Here is a 22,235-nt window from a genome sequence, read left to right as displayed (position 1 = left end):
CTCCCCCTGGTGCATGCCCTGCACCATCTCAAGTTACTGAAATCCTACACACGTAAGACACATCTCCAGCTCCTCCCGACACCTTTCTTTATACGACTTTGTACCTCCACAGAAGGTGCTACTCTTCACTTGCCTTGTATTTGAATTACTTAGAGGTCTTTTCTCCAGTAGGTTATAAGCTCCCCTAAGGCAGGGACTAAGCATCCCTTAACTCACCTTTGTGTATACTGCAGCACATAGCACAATGCCCTGTACATAAAAGTGGCTCATGAAGAGACTGGATAGAGTAAATGGAGGCTGAGAAGAGTAGCTTTGTTTTTAAAAAAAAAAAAAAAAAGACATTGTTGTGGAAATTCTAGATGTATACAATGTCCCACAGTAGGTCTGGCTCGGAATCACTTTTTGAATGAATGAATGTTGAAGACCATTTGGTTGAGGATGTAAAAGTAATACAGGTAGTATTTCTGATAGAAATGCTCTATCAGATTATTAGTAATACAGTGGTATAGAAATAAGCATTCTATAGAAACCACCTAGCTGGGTAGAAGATATGGTTGGTGATTTTCTTGAATCTGGCATAGAGACAACTTTCCAGTTAGTATCCTGAGTTTGAGTCACAATTAAAAGTCTCAGGAACTGTGTCACCGTGAATACATCTCTGAATCCCCCTGAGCATCGACTTACTATCTCTAAAGTGGGGATGATAATAGCTACCTCCCAGGTTGATTGCAAGAACTGACTTATATAAAGTATAATAACTTAGACTCTGAAGCTCAATAAAAACTTCAGGTTACTATGTTAGATAGATTAGATAGATAGTGAGGGACAGAGACACCTTTCTATTATTTAGGCAACTGTCTTCCAAAAATGATGAGTTGGTGAACTCTTGGCTTACCTTAATGAAAGCTTCACCTTTCAGAAAAAGCATGAGAGGACCGCTTCTTTAGTCTTAATTTGAGAGCCACAGAAAAACAACCTGATGCTGTGGAAATGAAGGGAAATCCAAGAATTAGCAGTAATGACTGGAGAGAGTCACGCTCCTCAGCCTATGATAGGAGAAGTCAAGTGGTTCAGAGTAGTTGTTCTGAAACCTGCAGGCTAATGAGAGATACAGCTGGAAAGAGATGGAAGAGTTTAAAAGTTAGAATTCTGGAATTCCCTGGCTGTCCAGTGGTTAGGACTCTGAGCTTTCACTGCCAAGGGCCCGGGTTCAGTCCGTGACGGGGGAACTAAGATCTCGCAAGCTGCGTGGAGCGGCCAAAAAAAAAAAAAAAGTTAGAATTCTAAACCAAATAATGAAGGGGAAAAAATGAGGTGCCTCAAACACTTATAATAATATTTATTTATGGAGCCATTACAATGAACCAGGGCCGTGCTAAAGGCTCAACGCTCATTTTCCCTTTTAACTTTCACAGTACTCTTATGAGGTACCCTTGAATGAACTCAGTTTTAAAATGATGATGTACAGAAAGTGGAAAGAATTTTCATGAACTTTAGGACAAACCTTCAGAGGGTTGTACTATTTATTCATGCATTTTGGGATTTCCTGGAAAAGAAAGCTGGGATTATTTGAAGGCAAATAGGTTTACTAAAAATAAATCCTGCCAAACTTTTTAATGAATTTTATGAAGTCACTCGTTATACCTTTCTGAATAATATAAAAAAAAGAATAAGCTAGATAAATAGTACTGTTAGGAGTTGGTAAATTGCCTTATAGCAAAGTATCTAGTGGTTTTTGACAAGGCTCTGTCTTGGGCATTGAACTTTTCAACATATCAGTGACTTAGGTGGAAACACAGTATTTTAACATGTTTGCAGTTGGCACAAAGCTGGAAAAAACAGTTGAACATGTCAGAGGCCATTATCAAGATTTACAGGGTCCTACCTGGCTGGCACACAATAGGCCACCATCAGATTAAATTTTACAATAATAAATGTAAATCCGTCCTCTAGGAATGAAAAGTAAATTGTAGACGCCCAGGATGAGGAAGACCCATCCTAAGCATTCTAGTCAACAACGTTAAGAACCAAGCGATGTTGAGCACAGTGCCTGGCACTTAGTAGTTGCTCAAAAATGTTTGCTGAATGAATGAATGAATGAACAGATACAGTGATGCAACTTTTTTAAAAGCTTTTTAAATTTTAGGCTTCATTAATACATACATGTGGCCAGATCAAGGGCACTGATAGTCCCACTCTACACTTAATTGTCCAGCCACATCTAGAATACTGTGTCTAGTTGTGAGCACATTTCACAGGGACACTGTCGAGTCAGAGATTACAGTGAGGAGAGTCACCAAGCCAGCATCCCTCTGGATCCCGTTTTTTACCACATCACAAGTCAAAAAATTAAAGGAACTGGAGAAATCAAGGAGCCAGACAGAAGACGTGAGAGAGATGAAAGTTGCCTTAGAATATTTGAAGAATATCATTTTGATTGAGAATAAGATTATATCTGTCTATAGTTCTGAAGAGTAAAATTAGGACACACTGGTGGAAGTTGGAGGAAACACATATTGGCTCTGAATTAGGAAAATCTTGGGGAGCAATCCAAAAGTGAAATGGGTTTTTCTGCAAAGTAAAGTTCTTTGTTACTGGCAATGTGCTGGTAGAGACTGCACTTTTACTGAAGGGATTTGTGAAGTGAGATATTAAGCTGGATGACTTATAATGCTAATATTCTGTGGCTCTACTAAGGCTAGAGAGCATTCCATGGGCATTTAAGAAGTTGCTTTGCACCTCTCTCCTATAAGGTGACCTTGGGATTCTGTGCACATTTACAGCTCTGTTACCTACCAGATAGTTGTTTACAGTGATGCCTCATAAGTTAGCAAAATATAAAGTCTTTTGCAGATGTTCAATATAACTGCTGTGCTTCCTTTCACTGGATGTTTCTTTGCTCCGTGTGTGTGTGTGTGTGTGTGTGTGTGTGTGTATTCTGTAAGCTTTACATTGGTTTAAACTGCTACAAAAAAATTTCAAAACACACATACTGCATTTATCACACCTGGGAGTCACCCAGAGTACTTTTAGGAAAAGCAGTTTGATGATTTACCTTTTATGTATTTCCAAAGCACTAAAGTTACAAAGACCTTAGCGTATAGGGCGTAAAGATAAATGAGTCAAGGCAAACAAGAATATCGGTCACAAGAGACATTAATGGCAAGAAGTCTTTTTTTAATGTACAGTTATTTGGAGAAGAAGAGGAAAGGTTGACAGCAATTACTTTCATCATATATTTAAAAGGGCCAAAGAGCAAAGCCATTTGCCAAGCAAAGCAGAAAGCCCCGGACTACCTTGCTGAGTTTGCTGCCTGCAGGCCAGGTCACTCTGAATTTCTTTGCCCAAGCAGACAAAATATTATCATTTCCAGTTCTTTAAAGCTGGCAGCCTGCTTCATAGCTTTGATATTCAACACATCATAATATTTTTGACTACCAAGTCCGTCCACTTTTCAAAAAGCACCTTTTGAAACTTTTCCCAAGATAGCAATATTTCAAATCTTCATTGCTTGGGTTTGCGTCTTCATCTTCATCCCCCGCCAGTCACTGAGATGGTTTTAATCAGGCCAGGCTGCGTGACTCCTCTGTCAGGCTGGTGCCCAGACATGGAAATGCAGCCATAAAATGAGACTTCAAACTCTCAAGTACACAAAGATGCTACGTTTAGAAGGAAAAGATTTATGTAAGTAAACTAATAGAAACTGCTCCCCACATTTTTAATAAGATTGTGGATTAAAAAAAATCAGAGTAGATACACGAATACTCTATTTTTTCATTCAACAGATAGTTGTATTTGGTGTTCTCAGATGCTGTGGTGTATGGGAAAATTAGTAAGAAATAGACTGCTTGTCCCAAGAGTTTATGCTTTAGTAGAGAAGATGAGAAATAAACAAATATACTAGTACCTACGTTTGTATAGCAGCTTATATTTTTGCATTTTCTTATTTGACCACCACTGAAAACAAAATGAAATAGGAAGGACAGCTTTTATTGACTCCTTTTAATAGTTTAAGAAGTGGACACTTCAGGCCCAGGGTCACATAGGGATTTAATATCCGAGCCATGACTGGAACCTGAGTCCTGAAAAAGTATACCTAGCAAAGCACTGAGAAAGTGTTAGGAAAGATGAATGAGGCAGTAACTTCCAACCTTGGGGAAGATGGAAGACTAGAGGGAGTCTGGCGCATTTGAGCTGGATCTTGGCTTCAGATTTGTAGCAATGATGGAGCAGGAAGGAGAGGAGTGGAGAAGAGAACATTCGCACAGAAAGAAAAGAATGAGGGAGGCTGGAGAAAGCTAGAGAGGGGTGAAAATGGGTTGTTAGAACTGGTCGTTCAGCTTGGCTGGTGATCAGCAGAATGGAAGGTGGCAGGAAGGTTGGGCCAGTCCTGGGATAAGTTACACATTAATTAGGGACCGCTAGGGAGCTAGTGAATGATTCCATTGGCTCGCTTGTGAGTTGCATTGAAAAGGCAATCATTTGGTCAAAACAGTCCTGTAAGAATCTCAAGCTTTCAGTCCAGAAAAACTGCATAGAAAGAGACCCTCAGCAGGAAGGTAAGTAAGGAATCTGGCAGAGAAACCCAGAGATAGAACAGGGTAGAGGCAGAAACACTGTTTGAAGACCTGCAGCCTTCACTTCTAATCAGAGGAGTTCTTGGTACTCGCCCTGAGAAAGAACAAGACTGAAATCACCAAGCAAACTTGTTTCAGTGAGAAGCAAGCAAGAGAATGGAATGTGCCTCAGCTGAAGAAGCAGAGCTGTACCCAGTGACGGTTTTCCTGAGTGTGTTGCTCCCTGGGGTGCTAAGGGGCAGAAGTGGGCTGGAGCCAGGAGAAGACTGCTCCTTCCAGCTTCCAGGCCTGACTTTTCACTCCTTCTGGAGGCAGAAGTGATGTCTTAATGGCTCACTTGTATTTTCCCCTCTGTTTTGCTCCCCTCTGCTCTGTGTGTGTGTTGGGCTAAGATTGGGCAAGGTGAGCACTGGGAAAGGGGAACCAGAGAGAGGAAGGGAACCATGTCTGCTCTCTCCCCTCTAGTGGTGCTGCTTCTGGAGAAGGTCAGGGAATCTCCCAGGCCGCAGGCTCCTGGGTTGTTGAGGCTGTTTCTAGACTCATTGTGACTGATGGGGAAATGCTGAGTTTTCTGAGCAGGTGCCTGTCGACCCTCTGGGGTAGTCTTACTGCTCTGAAGATAAAATAAGTATAGAAGCACTGAAGTAAGGAGTTTGCAATAAAAAAGAAAAATGAAAAAATGGAAGCCATAAGCAAAATGAAAATTATTGGATCAAGTATGAAGAATGGTAAATGTCAAAGCACTTGATAATTTTCTGCTAACAGACCTTGTGAAGATGGAAGTTTCCATAATTCTTCTTTTCCTTTTTTTCCTCTTGCTCTTGTCACAAGATCTAGGAGCATGAGGAATTTGTCATTTCAGTGCTGCACTGCAACACAAAGCAAGGCAGAAGTATAGCGTGCCCTTAAATGACAGCATGAACACAATGGCAGGTTTGGCTGCCTGCAATAGATGTTAAATTGCTACTCTCTAAACTTTTAAATTTATATGTGAAAAGCTTTCAAGGCAATCATTTAATTATTCATTGGAAGTTTATATTCACAACATTAATGTGTACCTGTTATATATAACGTACTCCACTAGGTACTATTTATAAAATTAAACTTAGCGATTCAGTTATGAAAATAAATCATGGCCCACATGGCCTGGAAGGCCTGCTAAAAGCAGGCAAGAGGCCCATGAAAATATGTTTCCTTTGAATCCCACAGAAATCCCAGGGGAGAAAGACCAAGGGTATTTGTTTTAAGCTGCTCTGTGTATCCTCTTAAACTGTTACTATGAGAAACAGAGGTTGTGGCCATAATGAAAATGAGGAGATCCTGAGTATATGTGTCTATGACCTGGTTGAAGTCTGGTAGTCCAAGTGGTGTTTTCACTGGCCTGTAAAAACGCCAGGGATTTGCAAAACTATTCAAAAAAGTAAAGAAATAGACATCTTAAAATATTGAATTAGTGCATATATTTGGGTTCATTTTCCCCCTCTTTTGTGTACCTTATGCCTCCAATTTCCAGCCATGCTATTACTATTATAAATTCTCAACAATATTAAATAAAGGGGTAAAAAAACTCTGTTGTATCCCATGTTTAAAATACCTCAAGAATTTCTACTCACGTCTGTTTTCTTTCTCCTCATACCACATTTACTTAAGTCTTACCAATACTTTGCTTCAGGAAACGTAGTAATGTACTACAGCCATAGAAAGGCCTTCTAGCCAGTCTGTTCTGTCAGGTCTTACCAATTCTTCTCTCTCGGTAAGCAAGTGGCGGTGACCACATGGGCACGAGAGAAGATCTCCTGACTCCTCAGGGCATCTCTCTACACCACAGACCCTGATGCCAACTGGCCCCCTCCAACCATGGTCAAATGGGAAAGCAAATCTAGTCAGGGTTTAGAAGGGTGGGGAAGTCAACCTAGAAAGTCTAATGTGTTTGGAGGAAGTCTTCAAAAACATCTTTAAAATTTCATAGTAGGGATTATTTTTTCTGGCAATATTGCAACATAAACAGATATTCCTGGCTGGCTACTCCATGGGGCAGCACCAAGTTGGCATTTACACTTCACAGAAGAGGTATCTGAGGAAAGATGGTCCCAGTTACTTGTTATGAATCATACAGACTGACTGTAGCACACTCTGGGTTTATATGTGGAATTCATTATTTCTTTTACTTTTTTGTATTACATAAGTAATGTGTGTTTCTTGTAGAAAAATCAGGCAATGAAAATGAAGAAAAGGAAAAAAACACATCATCCAAGCGCCCAGCAATGACCGTATTAATATTTCCTTCTAATTTTCTGTATATACGTCTATGTACATACCTACATAGTTTTTTCGGAATGAACCTGTACTGACTCATAACCTTTTTTTCACTCAACATAACACTGGGAATGTCTTTTTGTGTAAGGTAGTGGATCTCCCGTGAAGTCCTTCCAAAGGCCTATCCAGGCCTAGCATTCTTTTAGTCATGGAATAAACCACACTCAGTTTCAAATTCTAGTCCTGTCACTTACTGTGTCCTTGAGCAAGTTCCTTCACTTATCTGAGCTTCCCTTTCCTCACCTGTAGTCATTCCAGTTTCATAGGGTTGCAGTGAGGAGAAATTAAGTGTTTACAGCAACGAAGGGCAGCACCCAGCTCTGTAGTAGCGCTCAGTAAATGTTTGCAAACTAATGAATTCTTGCCTTCAGGAGCTTGGATGTTACTTGACTTTTGATGGGTTCTACTTGCTCACTGTACTCGTCATTATCTGAAATTATACTGTTTATTTTCAAATTTACTACTTATTGTCTCTCTTCATGAGCTCAAAACATTCTCAGCAACAGAGTGGTGGCCAGTGCCTAGAAAAATGCCTGGCACACAAAATGTTGAAAATTTATGGTGCTGACTTACTTGCGTCTTTCCAATGACCCAGCCTCACCATTGTCACCTGGAGGCTGTGCAGCACAGAATCACGCCCTTTCCCTTTATCTCATTATTCGCTGACCCGTGCTTGGTTCTAGCCATCCTCCGTTACCTGAAGAATGATGGGAAGATTCATTTGGTGGTTTTCAACAACCTGCAGCTGGCCGACGGCAGGCGGCACAGGGTCCTCCTGAGACTGACCAATCTGCACCGGGGAGCTGGCTCTGTAGAGCTCTACGTGGACTGCTCGCAAGTGGATTCCATTCACAATCTCCCCAGAGCCTTTTCTGGCCTCGCCCAGAGTCCTGAGGCTGTTGAATTGAGGACTTTCCAGAGGAAGGCACAGGTAAGAACCCACAAACCATTCTCCAAAGTGGAAAGATGAGTTTCTGAAGCTTCTGCTGAATGCAGAAGAGTGGGCTGAGGTCAAGAGTGGGTCTAATTTTGGCTGCATGTTAGAAACACCTGTGGAACTTAAAAACCGACTGCTAGAGGGCCCACCCTCCAGATAAGTTAAATCAGAATCTATAGTGGTGGCGCCTCGGCATCAGTATTTTTTAAAATACTGATTCTAACGTGAAGTCAAAATTGAGAGCTGCTCTTTTAGATGATAAGTGGAGACTTTGGGGATATAATTGTAAAGCAGGAAAGGAATAGCAAAAAGAATAGCAAAAATTTTTAAACTATCTTAGGGCAATAGGATGATCTACTTGTAATCTTTCTATAATGTTATTATATATATATATTTTTTTTAATTTATTTATGGCTGTGTTGGGTCTTCGTTTCTGTGCGAGGGCTTTCTCTAGTAGTGGCAAGCGGGGGCCACTCTTCATCGCGGTGCGCGGGCCTCTCACTATCGCGGCCTCTCCTGTTGCGGAGCACAGGCTCCAGATGCGCAGGCTCAGTAATTGTGGCTCACGGGCCCAGTTGCTCCGCGGTATGTGGGATCTTCCCAGACCAGGGCTCGAACCCATGTCCCCTGCATTGGCAGGTGGATTCTTAACCACTGCGCCACCAGGGAAGCCCCTGTTATTATATTTTTAATGAAAGTAAAAAAGAATGATTAGAAATTGCCAAGCACCAGGAACAACATTTTTCACAGGCCTCACTAGAGCATCCCTAACAAAAAGACCCTTATGGCCAACTTAATTCCATGAGGCCTTACAAATCACATCACTTCTGTCTTCCGTTTTGTGCCCTGTTGATGGTATTTTTTTTCATCATATCATTGCACCTACTGTAGAAATTGCCACATATGTTTCTCTTAGAATTTTGCGCTAGGGGGACTTCCCTGGTGGCACAGTGGTTAAGAATCCACCTGCCAATGCAGGAGACATGGGTTCGAGCCCTGGCCCGGGATGATCCCATGTGCCACTACTGAGCCCACGTGCCACAACCACTGAAGCCCGTGCTCCTAGAGCCCGTGCTCCACAACAAGAGAAGCCACCACAGTGAAAAGCCCGTGCACCACAACGAAGAGTAGCCCCTGCTTGCCGCAACTAGAGAAAAGCCCGTGTGCAGCAACGAAGACCCAATGCAGCCAAAAATAAATAAATAAATTTATTTTAAAAAAATTTGTGCTAGGAAATACTTTGTTTCCTATAAATAACTAGTATTCTTTGTCTTTTCCAATTATTACTGTAACTGCTCATCATTCCAGAATTTCATCTGATACAGAAGTCAATCCCAAAATCAATAACTACGTTCATCCACTGTGGCCCATATTGTTGTTTTATATATTGCAATCACTATTTTCCACTTCTATTTCGTTATTATATGCTTTAAATAAATTATATGTGCTTTTAGCAAGTTATTCTGAGCCCTTTGTGTAAAGAAGCAGGGTGTAAACAGTAATTTCCATTGTAACTAGGAATGCTGAGAAGTTTTAGATAATAATGTAAAAACTATGAATCAGATACTAGAATTTGTGCTTGAAACATAGGAAGCATTTTCAAGCAGAAGTTTCAAGAAAGCTAAAATCCAAGTTTAGAGAGAGGGAGAAAGAGTTGTATATATATTTAGTGTAGATTTATAGAGAGAGAAAAAAATTAATGGAGAGATATGCCAAACTTTATTTCTGAATCCCCAGAGTAGCCCAGATAGTCAGAATGACAGTCAGAAATTGTGTCACTGACATTTCAGAAATTAGTCTCCACCACCAAATAAGTCCATTTCTAAAAACCAAGGTCATCAGAAATAGATGGAATTTTTTGGAATTTTGTCCAAAAGTTCTACCTCCTTAGACTATCAACAAGGACCACAGTGCTCTGTCTTCATAGTCACCTTCTCAGTCAGTCAGTCAGTCAGTCAGTCAGTCAATCAGTCAGTCAGTAGGCACATTCTAGGCATTAGACCAAACAGTCATGGCTCTGCCTCCATAGAGCTTATGGTCTGATTCCAACAAAATACCTGTTATGTAGCACGTGTTGCATACATCTTAACTTAGCTAAATGAAAAAGCAGAGTTCCTCTGAAAATCCTTAGCATGCTCATTTCTAAATAAGAATGATGACTTTATGTTGCCAGTTAACATAAACATTTTCTATCATACATATATAAAATAGTGTGTACAGTAAAAGCTACAAAATTAAGGGATGAGGAAATTGACTATGACTAACAATGAATGATCGATATAAACCAGTAATGTGAATATATATGAAAATATACATCACAGAATATACAGTTTAATATCACTGATTATTAGAGAAATGCAAATCAAAACCACAATGAGGTATCGCCTCACACTGGTCAGAATGGCCATCATCAAAAGGTCTACAAGTAATAAATGCTGGAGTGGGTGTGGAGAAAAGGGAACCCTCTTGTACTGTTGGTGGGAATGTAAATTGGTACAGCCACTATGGAGAACAGTATGGAGGCTCCTTAAAAAACTAAAAATAGAACTACCATATGACCCAGCAATCCCACTACTGGGCATATACCTTGAGAAAACCATAATTCAAAAAGACATATGCACCCCAGTATTTATTGAAGCACTATTTACAATAGCCAGGTCATGGAAGCAACCTAAATGTCCATCAACAGAGGAACAGATAAAGAATATGTGGTACGTATATACAATGGAATATTACTCAGCCATATAAAGGAATGTAATTGGGTCATTTGTAGAGACTTGGATGGACCTAGAGAGTGTCATACAGAGTGAAGTAAGTCAGAAAGAGAAAAACAAATATCGTATATTAACATATATATGTGGAATCTAGAAAAATGGTACAGATGAACCTGTTTGCAAGGCAGAAATAGACACAGATGTAGAGAACAAACGTATGGACACCAAGAGGGGAAAGGCGGGGGGGGGATGAATTGGGAGATTGGGATGGACATATATACACTAATATGTATAAGATAGATAACTAATGAGAACCTACTGTATAGCACAGGGAACTCTACTCAGTGCTCTGTGGTGACCTAAATGGGAAGGAAATCCAAAAAAGAGGGTGTATATGTATACGTATAGCTGATTCACTTCACTGTACAGCAGAAACTAACACAACATTGTAAAGCAACTATACCCCAATAAAAAAGAAAGAAAAAGAATATACGGTTTATTCATCCTCATAGTCCAAGGAAACCAGAGACTTTGCTAAAACCTGGATCCAAGACACCCTAAAAACAATAGTGTTTAAAATTGGGGTCAATGTCTTATTCATTACAGTCTAAACTCCATAAACAGACAACTCTTAAGAGGCTCCTGCCACAAAAGAGCTTGTTTACCATGAAGGAAAACTGCCTTTTCTCTTCTCCGAGTCACCTTCATGAACTCTCAGACCACGCTGGATGCCAGCACTCTCCTAAGCTACTGGTTTCTTCCATATTTGCTTCAGTCAAAAGGATAGAGCTGGCAGGCTTCAGGAAAAAATGCAAAACCACAAAATTATGTAAAGTGTCAGAATCCAAGTATTCAGGCCTACTCTGTGATGAAAATTGTGTGCATCTGCAAGCTCATTGGCTTTTGAATGACATCAGCAATGTGTGGTATGAATCCGATTTCTTCCAGGACTCCTTGGAAGAGCTGAAGTTGGCGGTGAGAGGCTCGCTGTTCCAGGTGGCCAGCCTGCAAGACTGCTTCCTGCAGCAGAGCGAGCCGCTGGCCGCCACAAGCACAGGTGTGGGCTCTTGGGCAGTTTGCACGCCTCCATCAACACAAACCCCCAGGCCCCCGGCTGGACTGGGTCCCATCCCAGAAAGGTGGGCTGTTGGCAGAGCAGCCCTACAGGATCATGTACCTACAGAGATGAGGCTCTTGTGCCACAGTCCAGGGCAAGGAATATTTTCATTGCACTTTTATTGGTATAATTCATAGGAATTTGGAGTAACCAGCCCAGTGGCATCATTATCATTATGTTTTAGATGAATTAAATGAATTTTACCCCAGATTAAATTCCTGTATCTTAGGTTCTTTGTCTTGATGATCTCTGGGAAATCATTTGTTTTTGAGTCACTGTAGAAATAGCTGTCACTGACTGAATGCTCCTTACCTTCTGCTGTTCCTACAGGAGACTTCAATCGGCAGTTCTTGGGGCAGATGTCACAACTAAACCAGCTACTGGGAGAGGTGAAGGATCTTCTGAGACAGCAGGTAACAAGTAGGACATACCATCAGAGAAGGCGCAGTCTTATCAGAGAAGCTCTTTGTTGGAGTTAATGGAGCTGCAGGCCTGCAGAGGCAGGGAGGGGACCTGGAGCCTGACCCCAAGTGGCCCCGTGCAGCCCGCTGCCCTGGGGCTCTGAAAATGGGGGACCAGCCTGTGATAAACACACCAGGGCTCCATGCAGAGTGGGAACTACCAAGAGCTCCTTTAACACTCCTTTAAGTACTGCTTAGTAGTTTGCTACTCATGGATTCTTTCACTCCTGGATTATACATCAGGAACTCCTTTTCCATCTTTTTTTTTTCCCTTCCCATTTCTAAAGGTCAAGGAAACATCATTTTTGCGAAACACTATAGCTGAATGCCAGGCTTGCGGTAAGTGCTTTTCTAGTAACTGGTGCATTCTGAGTTGGACCAGCAAATGCCGACTGATGACGGGCCTGGGTGGGTGAGGCTCCACTGGCGCTGATTTTTGGAGGTTTGGCACAGAGGCGGAGGGAAGGGAAAAGAAGTTCACTGGGAAACTAAACTTGATTCTGTATCAGCTCTGTTTTCTTGGTGGTTTATAAGCCTGTGGATGATGGTTTTCCTCTAGGTCCTCTCAGCTTTCAGTCTCCAACCCCCAACACCGTGGTGCCCCCCGTGCTCCCAGCATCCCCGACACCCCCAGTGCGCCGGTGCAATTCCAACCCGTGTTTCCGTGGCGTCCGATGTACCAACACCAGAGATGGCTTTCATTGTGGGCCCTGCCCCGAGGGCTACACAGGAAATGGGATCACCTGTTCTGACGTTGATGAGGTAAAAGTTCAACTGCATAGGATGGGGCTCCCTCAGTATCTTGTACACCCGACAGCTTATGGAAAAAGAAGCCATGTTGATGACTAAGGGATGACTTGGGTTGTCCTCCAGGCTACGTTAAAACTACTCCCTCAGGAATCCTTAGAGATCTGTGATGATGGGGAGGAGGAGGCATGATGCATAGTTGTGGCTGTGATCGTTACATCTCCCCTCCGCGGTTCCCACTCTTCCGGTTTGTGTTGCTACAATGCTGAGATTTCAGCCTTCAACTCTAACATTGATTCTTTCTCTTAAGCAGTCTCTGTGACAATTGTGATTTTTCCACACATTTGCAAACGTGGGAGGGGAAAGATCTGGGTAAGGGTATATTTCAGGGGTTGCAACTGATTGCTTCAGGCTTCTTAAAACAGAGGAGCAGACAGGAATCTCAAACCAATAAGACCTTTTGAAGAGGCCCCATAATCTGTGAGTAACCAAAAGTGCCCAGAGATGGAGCCAGAAAGACATACAGCAAATACGGGCTGTTTGGCCAGCTGGCAAAGCCTCTGAAGGACCATGGTTAGCCAGTCACTGGTCCAGTCCCAAAACAGTGTTCACAGTGGGTAGCAAGGCTGCCCCCAGAATGTGCCTTTGCCCTCCCATCAGGCCAGAGGAAGGCTGGAAGGAGCTTTCACACACATGGGTCCTGCAGGCTTGTGGTAGCTGATTACCTCCCCAGGTAGTAAGCAATTAAGATGGTCTCTAGTCATCCCTCCACTGGAAGAACATCTGCACATGTTTCACAGAACTGCATCTGGTTTTTATCTGTGAGCTGGAATTTTCCTCCTTTTGAAAGGGCAGGAAGTGGTCATGTTTTTTACATTAGTTGGACTGGTTAAAAACAAAACAAAACAAAACAAAATCAGAATGAACCTCCTAGACTGTGAGAGCCTAGGAACAGCCATGGACTTGGTAGGGCACAAAGGCAGGCACAGACCCTGATGAATCACATCTTACTCAAGAAACAACTGCCCTGGCTTTGTCTTCTCAAGGTCTTTTTGTTTGAGTAGTTGGTTCCTTTGGACTCAACTAGTAGCCAGCTGACAAGTGGTCCAGGAGCACTGTCCTCTCACAGAGGTTTTAAAACTCCAAGTTACAGTATCAGGGAATTTGCACTGGGAGGTAGACTGGTTAACATTAAGGACTCTTTCCACTCGGCTGTGCGTGATTCTATAATATAGCAAAAGCCCGCTACAAGGAAACCTCCAGACCGTGTGGGTCAGGGATTCTGTGAGTAACTATGAAATTGGAAGCCTTTATTGCCTTTGATCATGTCGAGCACCAAGAAATGGGTAGTTAAATTAATCCCCAAATCTGTGCAAATAGATGAATGGAAGTTTGAGAGTGTTTTCTCCAAGCGGCTAAAGAGTGAATTTTTCTTTCTCTCTAGTGCAAATACCATCCCTGCTACCCAGGCGTGCGCTGTGTGAACTTGGTTCCTGGCTTCAGATGTGACGCCTGCCCGGTGGGCTTCACAGGGCCCATGGTGCAGGGTGTTGGGATCAATTTTGCCAAGACAAACAAGCAGGTGGGCTGAAGTTGTGGCCTTTTAATCTCTAATTACCAACAGAAAACCTTTGGTTGGTTCCCACCTCTTTCCATATAACCCTTTACCTCCCTGAGCGGCCAAGGGTGTGCGGAATGTCCTCATGCACTGCGGGTACGTTGGGAAGTTTTCCAACTCATTTCATCAAGGCTAGTGAGGAGGAAGCTAGTCAACTGGGATAATCGAGGAGCACTAGGAAAGCAGTGAAGGGGGTAATCCTGGATATGTGGTATGATTCAGCCTTATTTTGTTGGTAGTCTTTTGAACATTTTGTCCCACCAAATAACTTAAGAACTGGGGAAACAAATAAAAGCTTTGAAAAATTAGGTCACTTTCATAGAGGCATTGTTGCTGATCAGAAGCTGTTTTAGAGATGAGAGGATTTCAAGAGTAGAAATAATCCCCTGAGGAAACCTGCCTTTCTTCTTATATAAGCCGTAAATTGCTGTAAAGCACTCAAGCACTTTGTGACAGTCTCCGTTTATTTCCAAATGTTCTACTATATCCTGGCCATTATTTAACTGACTGACCGTGAAATTCTTTTTGATGTTTTCAGCCCTTAAAAATGGTTGGTCTATAAATATATTTTACCACTTTAGGGAAATTACTAGCTTTAAAGAAGGGCAGAGGTTCATTATTTCCTAGCAGCCTATCAAAGGATTCTAGAGGGCATCATTTTTCAGACTAGAAAAAGGAGCCAAGCTCGATACACAGGAATGACAAGAAGCCATTGGAGTAATGACCTAAGTTTTTCTTCCTCTTCTGTAAAGACAGAATCGCCAAGACTAAGCTAAGGAAAATAGACAAGAAGAAACAGAAGGTGCTTTATGTAAGCTAGGAAGGAGCCCTTCCGTGGATTTCCAGAATATGGTAGAATGAACTCAAGTCAAAGGGAGCCAACTTGCTAAAATTAAACAACAAATTTTAATGCATGACCAATATCAAAAGAAATAAAAGGAAATGTGCAGGTTCGAGAAACAAAGAGGGAACTCAAAGTCAGAGCTGTGGGTGGAAACTGATGTCACAACAGCTCATGGGAAGTGGGAGATGGTTTTAGGTCCTCCAAGTGGGAAACTGGGGTTCAAGCACTATGTGGGTATAGCAGATGTAGTCTTGAACCTTTAGAAAAACCTAATACCGCTGAAGAAAGCCAGAAGCCTTAGAGAGCTACCCTACTCATTACAAGGAGATGAGAAAACTTTCTTAGCCCCCCAGAATCAACAGGAAGCTTGGTGTCAGCTTTGGGACATGGTTGACAGAAATGACAGTTGCCCACAACAAATCAAAACTCCAAGCTTGTAAGACATATAGTCATGAGCTCCGAACCTATGTTACACACAGGATGCAGAAACAGAAGCCCCAAAATTGACATAAAAACCAGCCCTAGAGCAGTAAAATCCCCAGGACCCTGGCTAATATCACTTTGTGAAGAGACTGCAAAACTCAGGGCAAGTGGGACACCCTCAAGCAAAAGCAGGGCCACTAAGGATATACTCTGATCACCAGCCTACCTGAAATTCCATGTCCTCGCTTCACACAAAGATGTCAAAACAAAGCAAAATGTATTTGTCTTTCTACTTAAACAGTGTCCCTTTAAACTTCTCTGCACTAGGTCTGCACTGACATTGATGAGTGTCGAAATGGAGCGTGTGTTCTCAATTCTATCTGTGTTAACACTTTGGTGAGTATTTTTCATGGCTCTTGTTATCGAAGACCAGTTACTAAAACAAGTATGTGTACGTAAATCATAACCCTAAAACACATGGAGAACATATGGGCATAATATATTTGATTTGCAAGTGAGGATAAAAGTTTGTGCTGAAAAACAGTTTTTAATGTAAGAGTAATTTATAAGTAATTTTCTATATAAGAATGATTTTATATGGGAATTCCCTGGTGGTCCAGTGGTTAGGACACTGCGCTGTCACTGACGAGGGCTCAGGTTCAATCCCTGGTCGGGGAAATAAGATCCCGCAAGCTGTGTGGCGTGGCCAAAATAATAATAATAATAATAATTTTATAAATGCCAAATTTGTTCTTTATCTTCTCTCAAAGTTGCAGTGTTGGGTTTTGTTTTATATATATATATATACAGCAGGTCCTTATTAGTCATCAATTTTATACACATCAGTGTATACATGTCAATCCCGATCTCCCAATTCATCCCACCACCACCACCACCCCCCCACCGCTTTCCCCGCTTGGTGTCCATACGTTTTTTCTCTACATCTGTGTCTCTATTTCTGCCCTGCAAACCGGTTCATCTGTACCATTTTTCTAGGTTCCACATATATGCGTTAATATACGATATTTGTTTTTCTCTTTCTGACTTACTTCACTCTGTATGATGGTCTCTAGATCCATCCACGTCTCAACAAATGACCCAATTTTGTTCCTTTTTATGGCTGAGTAATATTCCATTGTATATATGTGCCACATCTTCTTTATCCATTCATCTGTCGATGGGCATTTAGGTTGCTTCCATGACCTGGCTATTGTAAATAGTGCTGCAATGAACATTGGGGTACATGTGTCGTTTTGAATTATGCTTTTCTCTGGATATATGCCCAGGAGTGGGATTGCTGGATCATATGGTAATTCTATTTTAAGTTTTTTAAGGAACCTCCATACTGTTCTGCATGGTGGCTGTATCAATTTACATTCCCACCAACAGTGCAAGAGGGTTCCCTTTTCTCCACACCCTCTCCAGCATTTGTTGTTTGTAGATTTTCTGATGATGCCCATTCTAACTGGTGTGAGGTGATACCTCATTGTAGTTTTGATTTGCATTTCTCTAATAATTAGTGATGTTGAGCATCTTTTCATGTGCTTTGTGGCCGTCTGTATGTCTTCTTTGGAGAAATGTCTATTTAGGTCTTCTGCCCATTTTTGGATTGGGGTGTTTGTTTCTTTAATATTGAGCTGCATGAGCTGTTTATATATTTTGGAGATTAATCCTTTGTCCGTTGATTCGTTTGCAAATATTTTCTCCCATTCTGAGGGTTGTCTTCTCGTCTTGTTTATGGTTTCCTTTGCTGTGCAAAAGCTTTGAAGTTTCATTAGGTCCCATTTGTTTATTTTTGTTTTTATTTCCATTACTCTAGGAGGTGGATCAAAAAAGATCTTGCTGTGATTTATGTCAAAGAGTGTTCTTCCTATGTTTTCCTCTAAGAGTTTTATAGTGTACAGTCTTACATTTAGGTCTCTAATCCATTTTGAGTTTATTTTTGTGTATGGTGTTAGGGAGTATTCTAATTTCATTCTTTTACATGTAGCTGTCCAGTTTCCCCAGCACCACTTATTGAAGAGACTGTCTTTTCTCCATTGTATATCTTTGCCTCCTTTGTCATAGATTAGTTGACCATAGGTGCGTGGGTTTATGTCTGGGCTTTCTATCTTGTTCCATTGATCTATATTTCTGTTTTTGTGCCAGTACCATATTGTCTTGATTACTGTAGCTTTGTAGTATAGTCTGAAGTCAGGGAGTCTGATTCCTCCATCTCCGTTTTTTTCCCTCAAGACTGCTTTGGCTCTTCAGGGTCTTTTGTGTCTCCATACAAATTTTAAGATGATTTGTTCTAGTTCTGTAAAAAATGCCATTGGTAATTTGATAGGGATTGCACTGAATCTATAGATTGCTTTGGGTAGTAGAGTCATTTTCACAATGTTGATTCTTCCAATCCAAGAACATGGTATATCTCTCCAACTATTGGTATCATCTTTAATTTCTTTCATCGGTGTCTTATAGTTTTCTGCATACAGGTCTTTTGTCTCCCTAGGTAGGTTTATTCCTAGGTATTTTATTCTTTTCGTTGCAATGGTAAATGGGAGTGTTTCCATAATTTCTCTTTCAGATTTTTCATCATTAGTGTATAGGAATGCAAGAGATTTCTGTGCATTAATTTTGTATCCTGCAACTCTACCAAATTCATTAATTAGCTCTAGCAGTTTTCTGGTGGCACTTTTAGGATTCTCTATGTATAGTATCATGTCATCTGCAAACAGTGACAGTTTTACTTCTTCTTTTCCAATTTGTATTCCTTTTATTTCTTTTTCTTCTCTGATTGCTGTGGCTAGGACTTCCAGAACTATGTTGAATAATAGTGGTGAGAGTGGACATCCTTGTGTCGTTCCTGATCTTAGAGGAAATGCTTTCAGTTTTTCACCGTTGAGAATGATGTTTGCTGTGGGTTTGTCAGTTATGGCCTTTATTATGTTGAGGTAGGTTCCCTGTATGCCCACTTTCTGGAGAGTTTTTATCATAAATCGGTGTTGAATTTTGTCAAAAGCTTCTGCATCTATTGAGATGATTGTATGGTTTTTATTCTTCAGTTTGTTAATATGGTGTATCACATTGATTGATTTGCGTATATTGAAGAATCCTTGCATCCCTGGGATAAATCCCACTTGATCGTGGTGTATGATCCTTTTAATGTGTTGTTGGATTCTGTTTGCTAGTATTTTGTTGAGGATTTTTGCATCTATATTCATCAGTGATATTGGTCTGCAATTTTCTTTTTTTGTAGTGTCTTTGTCTGGTTTTGGTATCGGGGTGACGGTGGCCTCATAGAATGAGTTTGGGAGTGTTCCTTCCTCTGCAATTTTTTGGAAGAGTTTCAGAAGGATAGGTGTTAACTCTTCTCTAAATGTTTGATAGAATTCACCTGTGAAGCCATCTGGTCCTGGACATTTGTTTGTTGGAAGATTTTTAATCACAGTTTCAATTTCATTACTTGTGATAGGTCTGTTCATATTTTCTGTTTCTTCCTGGTTCAGTCTTGGAAGGTTATACCTTTCTAAGAATTTGTCCATTTCTTCCAGGTTGTCCATTTTATTGGCATAGAGTTGCTTGTAGTAATCTCTTAGGATGCTTTGTATTTCTGTGGTGTCTGTTGTAACTTCTCCTTTTTCATTTCTGATTTTATTGATTTGAGTCCTCTCCCTCTTTTTCTTGATGAGTCTGGCTCATGGCTTATCAATTTTGTTTATCTTCTCAAAGAACCAGCTTTTAGTTTTATTGATCTTTGCTATTGTTTTCTTTGTTTCTATTTCATTTATTTCTGCTCTGATCTTTATGATTTCTTTCCTTCTGCTAACTTTGGGTTTTGTTTGTTCTTCTTTCTCTAGTTTCTTTAGGTGTAAGGTTAGATTGTTTATTTGAGATTTTTCTTGTTTCTTGAGGTAGGCTTGTATTGCTATAAACTTCCCTCTTAGAACTGCTTTTGCTGCATCCCATAGGTTTTGGGTCGTCGTGTTTTCATTGTCATTTGTTTCTAGGTATTTTTTGATTTCCTCTTTGATTTCTTCAGTGATCTCTTGGTTATTTAGTAACGTATTGTTTAGCCTCCATGTGTTTGTGGTTTTTACGTTTTCTTCCCTGTAATTGATTTCTAATCTCATAGCATTGTGGTCAGAAAAGATGCTTGATATGATTTCAATTTTCTTAAATTTACTGAGGCTTGATTTGTGACCCAAGATGTGATCTATCCTGGAGAATGTTCCATGCACACTTGAGAAGAACGTGTAATCTTCTGTTTTTGGATGGAATGTCCTATAAATATCAATTAAATCTATATGGTCTATTCTGTAATTTAAAGCTTCTGTTTCCTTATTTATTTTCATTTTGGATGATCTGTCCATTGGTGTAACTGAGGTGTTAAAGTCCCCCAATATTATTGTGTTACTGTCGATTTCCTCTTTTATAGCTGTTAGCAGTTGCCTTATGTATTGAGGTGCTCCTATGTTGGGTGCATATATATTTATAATTGTTATACCTTCTTCTTGGATTGATCCCTTGATCATTATGTAGTATCCTTCCTTGTCTCTTGTAACATTCTTTATTTTAAAGTCTATTTTATCTGATATGAGTATAGCTACTCCAGCTTTCTTTTGATTTCCATTTGCATGGAATATCTTTTTCCATCCTCTCACTTTCAGTCTGTATGTGTCCCTAGGTCTAAAGTGGGTCTCTTGTAGACAGCATATATATGGGTCTTGTTTTTGTATCCATTCAGCAAGCCTGTGTCTTTTGGTTGGAGCATGTAATCCATTCACGTTTAAGGTAATTATCGATATGTATGTTCCTATGACCATTTTCTTAATTGTTTTGGGTTTGTTTTTGTAGGTCCTTTTCTTCTCTTGTGTTTCCCACTTAGAGAAGTTCCTTTAGCATTGGTTGTAGAGCTGGTTTGGTGGTGCTGAATTCTCTTAGCTTTTGCTTGTCTGTAAAGCTTTTGATTTCTCCATCAAATCTAAATGAGATCCTTTCCGGGTAGAGTAATCTTGGTTGTAGGTTCTTCCCTTTCATCACTTTAAGTATATCATGCCACTCCCTTCTGGCTTGTAGAGTTTCTGCTGAGAAATCAGCTGTTAACCTTATGGGAGTTCCCTTGTATGTTATTTGTCGTTTTTCCCTTGCTGCTTTCAATAATTTTTCTTTGTCTTTAATTTTTGCCACTTTGATTACTATGTGTCTCAGCGTGTTTCTCCTTGGGTAAATCCAGTATGAGACTCTCTGCGCTTCCTGGACTTGGGTGGCTATTTCCTTTCCCATGTTAGGGAAGTGTTCGACTATAATCTCTTCAAATATTTTCTCTGTTCCTTTCTCTCTCTCTTCTCCTTCTGGGACCCCTAGAACGCGAATGTTGTTGCGTTTAATGTTGTCCCAGAGGTCTCTTAGGCTGTCTTCATTTCTTTTCATTCCTTTTTCTTTAGTCTGTTCTGCAGCAGTGAATTCCACCTTTCTGTCTTCCAGGTCACTTATCCATTCTTCTGCCTCAGTTATTCTGCTATTGATTCCTTCTAGTGTAGTTTTCATTTCAGTTATTGTGTTGGTCATCTCTGTTTGTGTGTTCTTTAATTCTTCTAGGTCTTTGTTAAACATTTCTTGCATCTTCTCGATCTTTGTCTCCATTCTTATTCCGAGGTCCTGGATCATCTTCACTATCATTATTCTGAATTCTTTTTCTGGAAGGTTGCCTATCTCCACTTCATTTAGTTGTTTTTCTGGGGTTTTTTCTTGTTCCTTCATCTGGTATATAGCCCTCTGCCTTTTCATCTTGTCTCTCTTTCTGTAAATGTGGGTTTTGTTCACAGGCTGCAGGATTGTAGTTTTTCTTGCTTCTGCTGTCTGCCCTCTGATGGTTGAGGCTATCTAAGAGGCTTGATGGGAGGCTCTCTGTCTTTAATTTTTGCCAATTTGATTACTATGTGTCTCTCAGCGTGTTTCTCCTTGGGTTTATCCTGTACGGGACTCTCTGCGCTTCCTGGACTTGGGTGGCTATTTCCTTTCCCATGTTAGGGAAGTTTTCGACTATAATCTCTTCAAATACTTTCTCGGGTCCTTTCTCTCTCTCTTCTCCTTCTGGGACCCCTCTAATGCGAATGTTGTTGCGTTTAATGTTTTACCTGAGGTCTCTTAGGTTGTCTTCATTTCTTTTCATTCTTTTTTCTTTATTCTGTTCCACAGCAGTGAATTCCACCATTCTGTCTTCCAGGTCACTTATCCGTTTTTCTGCCTCGGTTATTCTGCTATTGATTCCTTCTAGTGTAGTTTTCATTTCAGTTATTGTATTGTTCATCTCTGTTTGTTTGTTCTTTAATTCTTCTAGGTCTGTGTTAAACATTTCTTGCATCTTCTCGATCTTTGCCTCCATTCTTTTCCCAAGGTCCTGGATCATCTTCACTATCATTATTCTGAATTTTTTTTCTGGAAGGTTGCCTATCTCCACTTCATTTAGTTGTTTTTCTGGGGTTTTATCTTGTTC

The 22,235-nt window shown here is 40.7% G+C and overlaps 1 protein-coding gene across 1 annotated transcript in view; it reads left to right on the top strand.

Annotated features, from left to right (window-relative positions):
* The window catches only part of THBS4 (thrombospondin 4), a 52,053-nt gene that overhangs the window by 11,282 nt on the left and 18,536 nt on the right, over positions 1-22,235 (top strand). Inside the window, exons 3-9 of the mRNA XM_082458080.1 lie at positions 7,577-7,824; positions 11,493-11,601; positions 11,992-12,074; positions 12,410-12,461; positions 12,682-12,884; positions 14,314-14,451; positions 16,082-16,150. Of these exons, the coding sequence (XP_082314206.1) occupies positions 7,577-7,824; positions 11,493-11,601; positions 11,992-12,074; positions 12,410-12,461; positions 12,682-12,884; positions 14,314-14,451; positions 16,082-16,150 (902 nt within the window). The remainder of the gene's footprint in view (positions 1-7,576; positions 7,825-11,492; positions 11,602-11,991; positions 12,075-12,409; positions 12,462-12,681; positions 12,885-14,313; positions 14,452-16,081; positions 16,151-22,235) is intronic.

The sequence above is a fragment of the Balaenoptera physalus genome (genome assembly GCF_965194825.1).
Source record: "Balaenoptera physalus genome assembly, chromosome: 3".
NCBI classification, from domain to species: domain Eukaryota; kingdom Metazoa; phylum Chordata; class Mammalia; order Artiodactyla; family Balaenopteridae; genus Balaenoptera; species Balaenoptera physalus.
Note: the sequence above shows the minus strand (reverse complement) of the source record. Positions and strands in the feature narration are given on the sequence as shown.